A 15,429-nucleotide genomic window follows, 5' to 3' on the forward strand; every position below is an offset into this window, starting at 1 on the left:
AGTTTCGGCACATGGTTAGCATTTTATATTGTTTTCATGCTGTGTACAGTGCTCCACTCAACCCCTTGGATGAGTGAGATGTGTGCTTTATGAGCATGTTTATACTTGGTGTACTGATTATCAAGCGCCTTCCATAAGTATGCAAGCACTAGATTCGGGATGGCAACCGGCTGAGTGATGTTAGCGGAGATGCTGAAGTGCTGACATGTCCATATTATTGTATGTCGTGTATGCCAAGATTATCGCTGTAGGCATGTGTCAACACCAGTCTTAGGCTGCCTTTGTGCCATTATTTTTGCCATCTGAATTATGAGCGAATGCTACCTCAGTAGCAAGGCAGAAGGATTCTCAGTCTAAGCCTCTTGGTTTTTACAATTAAGCAATAACGCAGCATTCCCAGGGTATAAGCGAGCAGTAACGACCCTGGGCCCAAGTTGATAGGCCTGAATGAAGCAAGGATGCTACCACCTGGTAGTGGGCATAGGAGGGTGGCATTATTGCTCTGATGAATTTTCACCCAATGGGGGTAGAATATCCTATTTGAAAGTTGGAAGACAAAGGGAAAACATTGGGATGTAAGAAGAGGGGACTTATATTAGCATTAGTAAAGCCTCCAGCTATCACTTTGCCTTCAATAGACTTGCCAATATGCTAATGTTCTGGCTCTGTGGCAAACCTTTCTCAAGGTAAATGTGCTGCCAGTCAACTGGAGAGTGACAGCTAAGGGTGTACTGACTGCTGACATTTATTTTTGAAAATCTTTATTTATTGTTACAATTATGTGTACAGTGCAGAGAGTCACAACAGGCGTCTCCTCAGATGTTTTGAACTACGAGTCCCATGATCCCTCACCATTTCATTTGCTGCTTTGGGCTGATGGGAGTAGCAGTCTAAATCACCCAGAGAGGCAATCGTTGCAGACGGCTGGTGTAGTGTGCATGCTGTTACTTTATTCATTGTGACGTTGTTTTGCATCGCACCTTGCGCCCTGGTATTGCCTCTCAACAGCCTCCAGCAGAAGATCAGAACCAATGATACAAAATCAAATCTACCAATGCTGCCTCGTCTACCCCGCTCGGTGGCAGAGCTGCACGTGCTTCCCGCACCATGAAGAAGTCTTTACGTTACTCTTGACTGTCATTCACTCTCAAAACATGAGCCCCAAAATGCACAGTTACTCTTCAGCTGACCAACACCAGCCTATTGTCCATTGGTCTTTTGATTTGGGCACTTCGGCGGGCAAGGTTCAAGTCCTAGAAAAAAGTGGGGGGACTCATTAACATGCCATTTGAATGTGGCGTCACCAGAAATTAGCATATCAAGGTGCCCTCTGAAAAAAGTGTGGGGGACTCTTGAATAAAGTAGGGGGACTCTGTCCACCCGCGTGTATCCAGCACTTGAGCCCTGTCTGGGGGCAAATCAGGTCCAGCTTGCCATGCGTGTTTCTAGACGTTACACATGGGTTCTTGAGGCCGCCGTTGTGGAAGCCGGACCCGGGCCTGCCTTCAGACTGTGTCTATTGTTCTCGAAATGTCCCCTTGAGAACTGGATTCAATACCCAAGTTGCGGCCTCGACAAAAAGGCACAATACCCCAGATGTTGCTTCATTAAATTCTCCAGCTGTTGTATCCCCAACAAAACAACATGCTCTGCATGCAGCTTCCACAGCAAGGCATAAAACTGCAGAGGCGGTCCGCAAAAGTGAACCCAATAATCCAGATATGGTTTCACAACGAGAAACAATACTGCGAGGATTACGTGGAATGCGCTTTCACTCTACAGAAAGGTGTGTGATGAGAAAAGTCCTCCGCACTTCAGAATACTGAATACCTTTGTGGAGAATAACGATCAAACGACTTTTGGGAAATAGATACAAAGCTGCGAACACATCTTATCGCAATTAAACACGAATAAGGAAAACTTGATACACTATCCGGATCTAGTAAAGAAAAAATTATGGGAACAAGTCTGGATCAACACCATCAACCAAAGAAATCAACACAGGTGTATGCGCCAAGCAGCGATAGACTCTACACTAAGGCATCTGACAACCTGCCAAGCCACGTGGAAATATTCCCATGTAGACAACGAAGATCCATTTTCTTAAGATTCCCCTAAATCTTTTCCCCACAAAAGAAGTACAAGGTATGAGAAATTCTAGCACTGACTTCAATCGAACATGTAGATTCTGTGACAGATCAAATGAAACCTTGAAGCACCTTGAACTGCACTGTATTGAACTAAAACTACTAAGAACAAAAAACATGGGCTCAGAGATCAAGAAAAGGCCTTCTCTGAATGGTGGATGGTAATGTCTGAAGGCACTGATAAAACTCAACAATTTGCTTTAACATTTCATTTGAAGCAAATTGCCAAAATATTGACAATAGATGAATAAGCTCAAATGGCAAGTAAGGAACTGTGGCACATTATAGAGGACAATAACTGAAAATGTGCATTATGGTTTCAATACTTGTGTATTAACATTAGTGGGGAGCATGAGTGCTTGTGTTATTATTTTGATGATCTTGGTTTATATTTTGTGTTTCGTTGTTGCCTTTTTTTTAGATTCTTGTAAATTGTTTTGATGATCCCTCGTCTTCCATTTTAAAAAGTTTGTAATCAACTGTAATAATAATAAAAAAAATAAAAAAGAAACAATGCTACACAGCATTGGACACACAAACTGGACACGATACTTCTTACAGAGTGAGGTTTTCAGGATATGCATTATGGGTGCACGTGTGTACAGGCGCATTATAAATGACTTATCATATCATATCATGTGACAACCTCATGCGATGCTGTGACTGTGACCCACAGTACTGGATACAATACTCCAGGCGGGGCATCACTAGTGGAGTGCGCACTGCCTAACACGGTGTGCCCTTGCCCTTGCCACCCACCGTCCCTCCACTCACACCCACTACCCATCTCACCCAGTGTGACATGCCCAAGGTCCCTTGAATGGAGGGTCTCTTGCGTTTTCCTTGGCTCCTATGGCCATCATCGGCTAGGTTCTCATCCTGCAGTTCTCCTGAGGCCCCTGCCCTTCTGGAGCACCGCCCTGCACTCGCCTGCTTGTCATTGGTTATTTGCCGTGATGGACAACAATATGGATTATGGTCTATCGTGTCATCCAAGAAAACCACAGGATGTTTGACTCCTTGCAGTAACACTGCAGGGAGCGCCATTGCTTGAATTCCCCACCTAGGGAAACAATAAGGCACTGAAGCAAAGAACATGGACTTTAAAAAGACTCAAATGTGTGCCGTCAATTAAAAAATATGCACAGAAATAAAACATGAAGAAAGCACTATAAGGAAACATGTAACAAGCATTAGCATTAACAAAGCCAACCGTTTAGTTTTGGGACAGGCATTTGATAAGCACTGTCATAATAGTACTCCCTGGTCATGAAATGGCAACAGCTGAAAATGCGAGTGCATGGGCGTATGATAGCAGTGCTTGGCAAATGCCTATCAAATACATATGCACAAGCCACAAAGAAACTGGCATTGCCAATGCTTGTTTTTAACAAGACTTCAGTGCCAAGAACACATGTGAGGATACACTGCTTATAAATCAAGTGGCTGACATGACAATTGTTTATAACATTTGTATTACACCAAGTAGCACGTTTACAGATGCCATTAAGCTATTAATGCTCTGAAGAGTGCTTAGAAAAGTCATTGGACATCGCCACAGACCAGAGAGTTTGATGTTACTGCTTGCTTGTGCTCGCTCCAAAAGTACCCAGCAGGATGTGATTAGGTGGGCAGAGGCAGGTAGCAGGTGGGTATGGCCGGAGGGATTAGCAGGGACTTGGGTAGTCAATAACCAAACAACACCCACAAGCAGTGTGTCCCACATCACAGCCTATCTCCTACCTATGTGTACTCCAATGCAACAGCCCTGATCATTTCAAAGAAAAAAGTACACAAATATCATTTGAAAATACAAATGTTAAGATTTCTTTCAGTAGAAAGCGCTATATTCGAAGCCCTACTAAGAGTTGCTTTATTTTATGGGATACCAAGAGATTGTGTCATTAGGGTGCACCCAGCCGCCTGTGGCTGATACCGCGAGCCCCATGCAGAGGAACGGCTCGCCATGAGCGGCCAGCCTCTGCAGCAGTTGCGGGGTTTGTGGCAGAGGGGGGACTCACCGTTCTTCTTGTAGAGGCGGATCTCGGTCTTGAACTCCCGCTTCTCGTCCAGGGCCTTCTGGATCTGCACCTTGAGCTGCTCGCTGGTGTCCAGGCCGTAGAGGAACTTGCAGGCACAGCTCTTCTGCATCATCTCGGCGCGGGCGAAGCCGGTCAGGTCGCAGAACCCGTCCGAGCAGTACACGATGGGGAACAAGTTGAGCACCTGGGCATTTCCCAGCACAAAGTTACTGTCTGCAACAAAAAGAGAAGTGTTGTCATTATGTGAGTAGCTACTGATTGGAGAAGTTTGCATTTTCTCTATGTGGAAGGGTGCATGCCTTGAGGGTGAGTCAGAAGACATTACAGGCCTAATTCATGAAATGTTTAGCGCAGGGCTAAGAAACACCCCGATTCACACAGCGTTGCAAACAATATTTTTCACTTTGCACTGCACAAGTACTCTTTGCACCATGAATTAGGCCCATTTAGCGCAGTGCTAATGAATTGTGTGGATAATTGCTTTCAAAATCCATGATTAGGCGAGCCGGAGGAACACACCGCCACTGCTTGCACAGGTTACTCATGTGAGACACCAACATTAGAAGAAGGTTCCTCGTTGTTTGCCAATGGTTTAGAAAACAACGCTTAACCCATTGAAAAATGAGTACTGAAAGAGAGATCCCTCCCTAAAAAGCAATTATCCACACAATACACAGAGGTTTCCCCTACGTGTTGATCAACGAGTAGCCCAAGATACGCAGAAGAGATGATAGCATTTGTCCGGAGCTGATCTCCACAATGGCCAATCCATACATTCCAACACATCACCTTGAGGCAGTGTGTTCGGTTGTATACGAATTGTTCGTTTTACAACTGTTCGAATTACAATTGACCTTTTCACAATTGACCGAATTGTGAAGGTCAATTGTAACATATATGTGGGGGGAAACCCCCCACAACCCCCCACCCAACGCCAAACCCCCCAAAACCCCTATATATATATATACGGTCAATTGTGAAAAGGTCAATTGTGACCCTTTAAATTCGGTCAATTGTTCATTCGAACAATTGTAAACGAACAATTTGGGTAATACCGTGTGTCCTGATGACGGCTTGAAGGGTCATACTATCTAATGAACTGATGGAAGACACAGTTCCCCCTACCTAGCCAGAAACACTAAATGTGTTGACACTTACAATGCATTGCCGTTCACACTGCTACTTACATCACGCTAATATATGTGTAATATGCCCTGTATGTTATTGTAGAAGGATCTTAGTTTTGCCATTTGGAGTGGTGGTTTTTTGTGTACCACAGTTCTTCCAGTCCATGAAGGTCATGTGTGTTTTTGACACTGCAATGATTCATTTGATTTTTAAAAAAAAATGTTTTAATGTGTTCTGACCACGCTTACTGTTGAGTAATGTCCTTCAGCGATTGACCACACTCACACTTTAGACATGAAGATGCCCCCCTGTGTTGGGGATCTTATAAACTCACAACACTTTAGACATGGCGATGTCCCCCATGTTGGGCAGACTGTACGCACGTACACTTCATTTTGGCATTTTTCTACACTCACACTTTAGACAATGACCCGTTCTCTGTGTTGCACAGATCTTCACACTTAACTGTGGGCCTTTCTTACACATCTGCACCTTAGACAGGGAGCTGCCCCCCTGTGTTGGGCAGATCTTACACACTGAGACTTCATTTTGGGCATTTCTTATCTTACACATTCACACTTAATTTTGGCCAAATCTTACACTCTAACACCTCAGACAGGGAGCTGTCTCTCGTGTTGGGCAGATCTTATACACTGACACTTCATTTTGGGCAGATCTTGCACACTCACACTTTAGACAAGGAGATGCACCCCCGTCTTGGGCAGATCTTGCACACTCACACTTCATTTTGGGCATTTCGTATACACTCACACTTTAGACATGGTGCTGTCCCCCACAGGGGGCAGCTACTATAAACTCACACTTCGATTTGGGCATTTCTTCCACACTCCGGACATAAAGCTGTCTTTCTCTTGGGTACTCTTACACACTCACACTGTATTCATAGAGCTGTCTGCAGTGTTGGGCAAATCTCATAGACTCACAGTTTAGACATGGAGGTGTCCCACATATTGGGCAAATCTCACACACTCACACTTCAGACATGGAGCTGCCCCGATTTTGGGTAGCTCTTACACACCCAGGGCCCGATTCATTACATTATTTGCATGGGTAATAGGCGACTTGCACGCACATCCACATGCATTGCTTCAGGTAACCGACTGCGTGGGACTTCCTTTGGACTTACGTGGAGTTTAGACTGAGTTATGATTTTTCATATGCAGATTGTCGGGGTGCCGGCAATTGTTACGGGAGACCCTGCGCAGGGTTCCCGAGATGCAGGCCTGCTTGCGGGGCACCCCATGCACTGTTTGAAGGGTGCATGAATTTGCGCCTTCGGGAGCACACAAAGGTAGCTGTTCTGGCTGTTTTTGCTTTGCTTTTGGGCATGTCAGGGGCATTCTGGCCGTGATTTGCGGTTACGGTTACTTTGCACAGTAAATTCCATGAATACTTGGGACACGCATTTCTTATGTTGTGGGCAGGCTGGCGCAGTTTACTTCTCGGCGCGCGGCCCTTGCAGAAGTTCTACACACCTTTCCATGAATCAGGCCTTCATAGTTTAGTCTCGGGAGCTCCACTGGTGTTGTTTACCATGCACAGACTCACACACCAGATAGCTGCGCTCTGGCCTGGTGGGTGCTGCGCCCCAGGGCCCTCACTCGGAGCAGCCCTTTCATAATATGCTTCCGAAGGAGCTGCCTCCGCTGCTCGGGGACCCCCACCGGCGGCCTGACAGAAAGCAGAGCCTAAACACACGCTCACATCCATTTATCCCTCCGCAGCCCAATTTAATTTGGTGGCTAAACAAGCACGCTTTCGATCTTTTGGAACACATTTTTAATAATAACAGCTGATCAGATTGGAGGAAATATGCTGTAGAATACTTCGAGCATTCAGAGCTGCAATTACTGATAAATCCATTAGCAGCAGCTGGAGGCCAGGACTCAGAGAGAGGCAGCTGATGATGGTGGAGAGAAGGATGCAGTGGTGGGCTTTGTACCTCCTGCTGATGTGGTCTGTGTGAAACTTGCAAGTCACCAATCCCCACTTGCTGCTGTGGTCTGTGTGAAACTTGCAAGTCACCAATCCCCACTTGCTGCTGTGGTCTGTGTGCATCCTGCAGATCAACAATCCCCACTTGCTGCTGTGGTCTGCGTGCATCCTGCAGGTCAACAATCCCCACTTGCTGCTGAGATCTGTGTGCACCCTGCAGGTCACCAATCCCTACTTGCTGCTGTGGTCTGTGTGCATCCTGCAGGTCAACAATCCCCACTTGCTGCTGAGATCTGTGTGCACCCTACAGGTCACCAATCCCCACTTGCTGCTGTGGTCTGTGTGCATCCTGCAGGTCAACAATCCCCACTTGCTGCTGAGATCTATGTGCAGCCTGCAGGTCACCAATTCCCACTTTCTGCTGAGATCTGTGTGCAGCCTGCAGGTCACCAATTCCCACTTGCTGCTGAGATCCGTGTGCAGCCTGCAGGTCAACAATCCCCACTTGCTGCTGAGATCTATGTGCAGCCTGCAGGTCACCAATTCCCACTTGCTGCTGAGATCTGTGTGCAGCCTGCAGGTCACCAATTCCCACTTGCTGCTGAGATCTGTGTGCAGCCTGCAGGTCACCAATTCCCACTTGCTGCTGAGAGATGTGTGCAGCCTGCAGGTCACCAATCCCCACCTGCTGATGAGGTTCGTGTGCAACCTGCAGGTAACCAATCCCCACCTGCTGCTGACATCTGAGTGCAACCTGTAGATCATCAATACCCAAGGACCCAATCCTTCCTTGAATCTTTCCAAAGATGAAATGAGTACCGTTGTGCTGGGATTGTGACATGTCCTTTAGTTACAGAGCTTTGAAGTTGCATGTCTTGAGCAGTAAACGCTGCATACGTGCCAGTATATGTGCATTGGCATTATTAATAATAGTACAAATACTTGTTTCCATGTATGTCAAGCTATGTCCAGATATGTCCAGTGCACTTTAGCTATTCTGTTCTACCAATGGCCAGGATTGAGTGATTGAATCTTTTATGAGACCCTCTGGAATGCAGACGTTCTTGGGGTTGTATACCCAAGATCCCAGATCCACAGGTGTGGAAGTAGCCTGAGATGAGATCCTCTCTTAAGACTAGGTGGTTCCCAAGAACCCTGCAGCGATGGTCTTTGGCCTGCCCTTGCTTCCCATCTAAACCACGGAACAACCAACATGTTTTAGCTGCCGGGGCGTTGGATGTGCCGTTCAACTCATTGAGCAACATTATCCCGGACAAAAGGTGGAGCTGCATGCAATGCACAAAGATGTGAAATGAATCTGCAGGTTCACTGGTAGTCAATTAAGTTTTGAAATAGCAAAATAAAAGGGGCCGATTCATGGAAATATTTGCACGGTTCAAAGTGACTTTCCACTGCTGACACAAACCCTGACGCAAGGAACTGTCAAAAGTGGATTTTTGCAGTACAAAGTCATTTTTGCACTGACGTTGCACTGCAAAAATATACTTTGCACAGTTCCACGAATCAGGGTTTGTGTCGGCAGAACAAAGTCACTTTTCAGCACTACAAAGTCACTTTGAACCGGGCAAAAAAATCCATGAATCGGGCCCTAAATGTGATCATAATACTTTGGTACATAAACAAGGCGAGCTGCTGCCTTCTGGGTAAGCTGCAGGTCAGGATTAATAATCATGGAAGAAATACTTGCAATCGCATGTTTCTTACATGGCGGGAACAGACGAATCTTATGGGAAATTTTCACCTGAAGAAATCGGGTCTGAGCCACTACCTTGCTCTAGGGAGTCAGTAGCAGCTAAGAATGGAACTTTGAACCCAGGTGCCTAACCACCTGGGAGGATGTGGAGCATGCCCACATGGGATGCAGCCGATAAGAGTTGTTGTGCACATCCTCACTGCCTCCACCCACAGTTCTCTCTCCTCGTGGCATTCAGTTTTAGCCAACAGGACCCGGCCGAGCCCGCCAGGACCACCACTCAATCCCGAAACCTAGTGCAGGTTCTCTCCAGTTCTCGATCCACAGGGGTTTACTTTTGGGTGTAGTCAACATGGGAACACCATTGGTACCCCTAGGAGCGGGGGACTTTTTTCGTACAGCTTTGGTATTGGGATAACTCTTTTATGCCAATGGATTCATTCCCCTTGTTTGTCAGTCAGACACCCGGTTCAGAAGGCAGCATTGTGCCACCGATTAGTGCCGGAGGAGCAAAGTCGATGATATGATATGATATTTTATTTATATTGTGCCCATACACAAATATTTGAGGGAGAGACGAGGCAAGGGAGGGGCACAAGGGAGGATAAAACAACGATTTTACAAGGCCCAGTGACAGTGAGAACGATCAAGAGCAGTGTTATGTGGGGAAATGCCACTGTCCAAGTTTTGATATTAAAAAATATACATTTGACATACCTCGTGCCATGCTTAGGTATATATTTTGTAATGGTGATTTGTGTACAGCATTAACACTGTGCCCTGTATGTGCTTGAAAGTGCCATGAGGCAATGCAATTATCAGTCATAGGCCGAGGGCAGACGTGTGCAGTCTATCTCCTGGGGGTACAGGGAAATGAAGCTGCCCCTCCTCCTGGGGGTACAGGGAAATGAAGCTGCCCCTCCTCAGCACCCTATAGGGGATGTGGACATGTGGCTGAGCTGTTGACTGTGGGACCAAGGTCTTCCGGGTTCTGCTAAACTCGCCTCTGCCCCTAGCCCCAACCACTCTATGCGACCTAGCAACACATTGCCGTACCCCCCTTCCCCCCCTGTACAATAAGAACATGGAAAGTGCTGTTATGAAGCATACACATATTCCCACTCCTGTTTACTGAGAAGTTATCTTGGGATATCCAAGGGTCTCCAAAATAGGACTCTTAGGGCCTCATTACACGGATGGCGGTGGCAGTAAAATACCAGCACCGCCTTGGTGGAAAGGGGAATTACCGCCCTATTCCTAGGTTGGCGGGGCGGTAATTCACCTTTCCCCCATTACCCTTCCCCATTCCCATTTTTGCGGTACCGTAATTAGCTCCCTGGTCCCTTTGCGGGTTGGATTTTTAATGCCTGCAAAAAGCAGGCATTAAATTCCCCAACCCGCAAAGTGACCTCGTAGTAAGGCGGTAAGGATTTACCGTACCGGTAAAATACCGGTACTGGTAAACCCTTACCGCCATCCGTGTAATGAGGCCCTTAGTAGCCTAAAATCAGAGTCAGGGCTACACAATTTTTAAACAAAAACCAGTACTGAAAGGCCCCCATAGTAAAAGAGCCCCCATAGTAAAATAGCTAGACATCTCCTCTTGACAGGAAAGAAAGGTCGAAGAATAAACAGTGTTTTTTCTAAAGGCGCGGTGTGGTCCCTACATCTGCTGGTTGCTTTTGCAGGCACTAACTTATTTTAACAGAAGTGCATGGGCCCATTCGATTACATGTGCAATTCACACTTGAGTAAAATCTCCCACATCGCAAAATCTAATAGAAGTGCCCACTACACAATTTGTCCTGAATGGGCCCTCAATAACACCGTCCATCGGCAGGCAATGTCGGGGACATTATTTTGTCAAAATGCCAGGGGTAGCGGAAGTGACATCACATGACCTTGAACTCTGATGACATTACAGGAAGTGTCATTTGACCCCACCCAGGAGTGGCATCACAGAGCACTGTTAGTAAGCACACTACGGAAATTTGGTTACAATGTAGCTATAATGTGATATACATTCCATACAAGTATGGATCACCATATGTATCGTTAATATCAGTGTGTATAGGCCCATATTACCAAATTACTGTGAATGCAAGCAGACGTCCAAGGCCAAACGATAATGATGTGTTATCATAGCAACCTATTGGACACGTAAAGCGTCCGTCATGGACGGTGGCCCATTGCTTTCCAACTAGGGTCAGACTTTATAAATCACTCACATACACACACAGGTAAGAGTTTTGCCCTAGTAAAAGTTGATGTAAGGCAATTACAATGTAACCAAAGTATGAACAAATCCTACACTATAACAGTAGAACAAAAGACAATTGAACCCTCACGGATAAGCAGTGACATTGATCCTGATTCGTGGACCCTTCCGCGCGGTGCAAAGTGACTTTGCACTGCCAACAAACACCCTGATTCACAGTGTTGAGCAAAGTGTATTTTTGCAGTGCAAAGTTACTTTGTACTGCAAAAGTACTCTGCGCCGTGAATTAGGTCCATTTAGCGTTATGCCTGGCAGTAAGGCTATCCTTTGGTTGCTATGGATGTCATATCCCTGAATATAAGTATACCTCAGAGAGGTGGAGTGTAGTCCATAACATATTTATACCAGATCGATCAGTAAGCCTTCTAAATCATGTTAGCATGTTATTAATATAACAAATTGCCTAGAGATCAACCTTTATTTTTACTGTGCAACAGCCAACACTGCAGGCAGAAACAAGGTACTGCAAAGGAGCGGCGGGACACTCTTAGCAGTCACCCTGATTACCAGCAAGAGGGTACTTGGGCCCCGACAAAATCCCCAACGCAAGAACGGAAGACTCAACCATAGGGCAAAGTTTGCTGTCTTTTCTACACATGAAAATGACAGGGATCACACTAGAACAGCATGTCGTTTCCAGAGCTTTCATCCTCTATGCATTGGTTACACAGTTTTAAAGGCTAGTGACGTCATAAAAACAAGTTACATCCCAAAAAACCTATCAGGGATGGGGATTGGTTAGTTGAGGAAAACTATATATGTAATCCATAGGGGTTAGTCTGTTTATTGGATTGCCACATCTGGTGGCTGCGCCTAGGATTATGTGTAACAAATACAAGTTGCAGTCTAGCCTGTGAGTAATTGGCGCGTGCAACTTAGTGTACCCTAATGTGAAAGGTAGCTAGGGATTGGGCAGGACAGGTCTTCTCAGCCTTGGGACCTTGGACAGCTACCAGGCTGAGTGAAACTATTCACGGCAATGGGAATGAGCATGAAGGTGCTATGTGTTCCCAATAGGTTGTTATCTCTGATCGCCTAGGCCATGAGACAGAACATTCAGCTTTGAACCTTTGTAATGCTTGTATCTTTCCACCTTTGGATCGATGGGAACAGCTTCCCTCCATCTGCCTCGAGTGAATGGGCATTGTCCTGTTCTTCCAAGTCACGTGTGTGTGTGAACCATGAAATGGAGCTCTCCTGCCTGTAATTATGAGGATTGTAGTCAATATTCCTTGCAGGTGCCTTGTCGCCTTGGTAAACTGGAAATCTTACATCCTTGCTTGTCCTTGGCAAGGATGTGCACTGTGCCTGCGCTGGAAGCTGTGTCTGCCTTTAGCTGAATCAGGCTGTCAGCTTCTATATGTATTCGAAGCTCATCTTGCCTTCCCTGCTCACTTCAATGCACATATGGCCTCCATCTTTGTTCTTGTGGCAGTCCATGTTAGCCGCATGTATTCTTGGCATCTTGCTGTTTCTGCTTAGCAAAGGATATACATGAGTCATAAGCATTTGGTTTGTATCTAGTAGCAATAAACTAAAGTGTTTGTGTAGCTTTGTGCATGGATGCCTATATGCTTCATATCTAACGCATCTATGTCATGACGTCAGTGTATTTCTTCCATGCTGTCAGTCAGGCACGGTTTGAATGGCTGTCTGAGCGATTAGCGTGTCTCACGTCTGCGAGACATCGCTGATGGCGATGAAGGGCCCAGGAGTGATATACATCTCTCACTCCTCTGCTTCAGGCTGCAAGTCGGGTGGAGGTCACGAGGGTCACATTCAGATCTTCCACTTCAGTACCACCATGTGCTCATGATTGTCTATTCGGAATTCCATCTCATCGTTTGGCATGTGGGAGCACACATGGACCAAACAGGATTGTGGCAGCCTATGGCCAGAAAAGTCCTGATGTTGTTACACACATCAATAATTTCCCTCCACCATGGAAAGGAAGTGCTGAATCCCTAGATGATCCCGCCCCCCCACCTCCTTTGTATTGGAGACATGAGACCATGCCTTGCCTGACACCAGCTATCGTGCCAATACAGCAGCAAGTATTTGGAAGGAGATATCCATTGAGACAACTCTATCAAATGTACCCTTGAAGTGATGACAACCTACAGGAGGAACTCCCTGAAGGAATATGAGAAAGAGCAAAGAAAATTAACTAATGACATCAAAAGAAAGTTTGCATGAGTTCCGAGATACTGATTGAAGACAATGGGCCTCATCACGACTTTGGCGGTAACCCTTAAATCCGGCGGTAGCGCTATTACCGCCGGATTTAAGGGTCTGCCGAATCAGGGCTTCGGCGGATTTCCCCCCAGCTCTGTATTAGCGTGAAGATTCCCCATTGAGCCCAATGGGGAATGGGGCATTCCCGAATGGGCTCAGTGGGGAATGGGGACTTACATTACCGCCGAACTCGTGATCCGGCGCTATTAGCGCCGGGGAGTTTGGCGGTAGGGCTAACACCGCCCATGCTAATAGCGTTACCGTTACCGCCCAAGTCGTGATGAGGCCCAATGTATGGATCCTAAAGGACAAATGACGAAGTAAAGGTTTGAGTGAGCTCTCAGGTGTAAAAGAAGTTCAATAAATGTATAGACGCTGAAATGCAAGGTAGATCAAGTAATCATATAGGCTAGATATGAGTAGTGAATAGAATGTAGGCGAAGCCGCGATTTTTTAGAAACTGGACATTGGTATCATGAAATAAATAAGCCAGAAACCATGAAGGGAGAATGGAAAGCTGTGTCGCAGCAGAATAACAGGCTCGTGGAGCTGGATGGCGAGGCTGCCTGGCATGAAGTCAAGATTCTAGAAATCGAGGTCAGCTATCTACTCTAAAGAAGAACAAGTGTGTGGAGGATGAATCTTCTCACGTCAAGGTGAAAGAAAGAACACAAGGGATGCCAAGTTTTAATTCATTTAGAGTATTTAAAAACTGCAAAATGGACCAGATCGTGGTCTCCTGTCACGTGAACCAAGGATGGAAATAGAGCTTGAACTTGGAGTTCCAGACACGATAGCGAGTGCTCTCACTCCCATGCATTCACATGACAAGAACAATCTGCAAGGCCAAGTACAAAGACAATTTCGTGGCAGAAGGCATGGGCGCTGAGAGATGCTAGGCTAATTGGGTGGTGAGCTAGGTGCAGGGAGATAGGTCCTATCTCCCTGCCCCTGGGTCTGGGCTTATGTGCTGATAAACAATGTTCAACCAATTGTATTAGTCTGTATAACGAAGGACCTTATAGCTTGTAAGACCAATGACAAACTGTGTATCTGATGTTTCTGAAATTACATGTTTTAAGAGGTAGGCATGAGTTGTTCACCTGATATTGGACAGCCAATAACAATCCTAGATCCTATATAAGTGTATATCTAGATGTTTCCCTGAACCAATCCCGACCCCTGATAGGTTTCTCACTATTGCCACATAGTATGACGTCACTCTGATGCATAATTGAGTATAAGAATCAAATTTTTTGTGGAGATCATTGAGAGACGAAGCGTATGTCCGTTGATGTTCGTTGTAAACTCCCTGTTTTTAATAATAGTTAATAAAACAGTAACTTGCCATCTTCTTGAGTTTGTCCAGTTACTTGGACTCAGAATTATTCTGGTTTAATCCCATCCATTACCATATGCACGTTCCAAAGGCCTTAAGCTCATTGTCATGAATTTGACCGTTAGTTGTGCATGTTCTTGAAGTATTATTAGTACTCGTTTAATGTTGAGAAAGCAATGTGTGGACCATACTAGCGGATATAGCCTTCAAATTGGTTCATATAGCCAGAATTATATATTCCAAGGGTAACGGAGATGTGGAATGTAACAACAGCCAATTCCCTTTGTCTTCCCGGCTAAATGTATGTAGGCAAAACGTCTGTATACTTCTATACGCACACTATATAGTATCAAGAGTGACACAGGTTACATTAGCTTTATAGACCCCTTAGGCTATACCAGTTGTTATGGACTTGTCAACCATGTAAAACGGGCCCATAATGCCTGGTACTGCCAACAGATCATTCCTATAAAGGAATTAGTACCCAGCGAGGGAGAATCAGAATGTAAGAACCATTCTGCTTGGCCCTCGCCGGGGCATTACACGTCCGGGAATCCCTTGGATTCCACGCCTTTGTCCCTGGTGGGGGC

The 15,429-nt window shown here is 45.8% G+C and overlaps 1 protein-coding gene across 2 annotated transcripts in view; it reads right to left on the minus strand.

Annotated features, from left to right (window-relative positions):
* Positions 1-15,429, minus strand: part of LOC138488656 (potassium voltage-gated channel subfamily H member 8-like) — a 1,777,142-nt gene that overhangs the window by 1,219,570 nt on the left and 542,143 nt on the right. For both annotated transcript variants that reach the window (XM_069615829.1, XM_069615828.1), the window contains exon 2: positions 4,169-4,402. In XM_069615829.1, coding sequence (XP_069471930.1) covers positions 4,169-4,402 — 234 coding nt within the window. The remainder of the gene's footprint in view (positions 1-4,168; positions 4,403-15,429) is intronic.

Source organism: Ambystoma mexicanum, chromosome 9 (genome assembly GCF_040938575.1).
Source record: "Ambystoma mexicanum isolate Mex_15411 chromosome 9, UKY_AmexF1_1, whole genome shotgun sequence".
NCBI lineage: Eukaryota > Metazoa > Chordata > Amphibia > Caudata > Ambystomatidae > Ambystoma > Ambystoma mexicanum.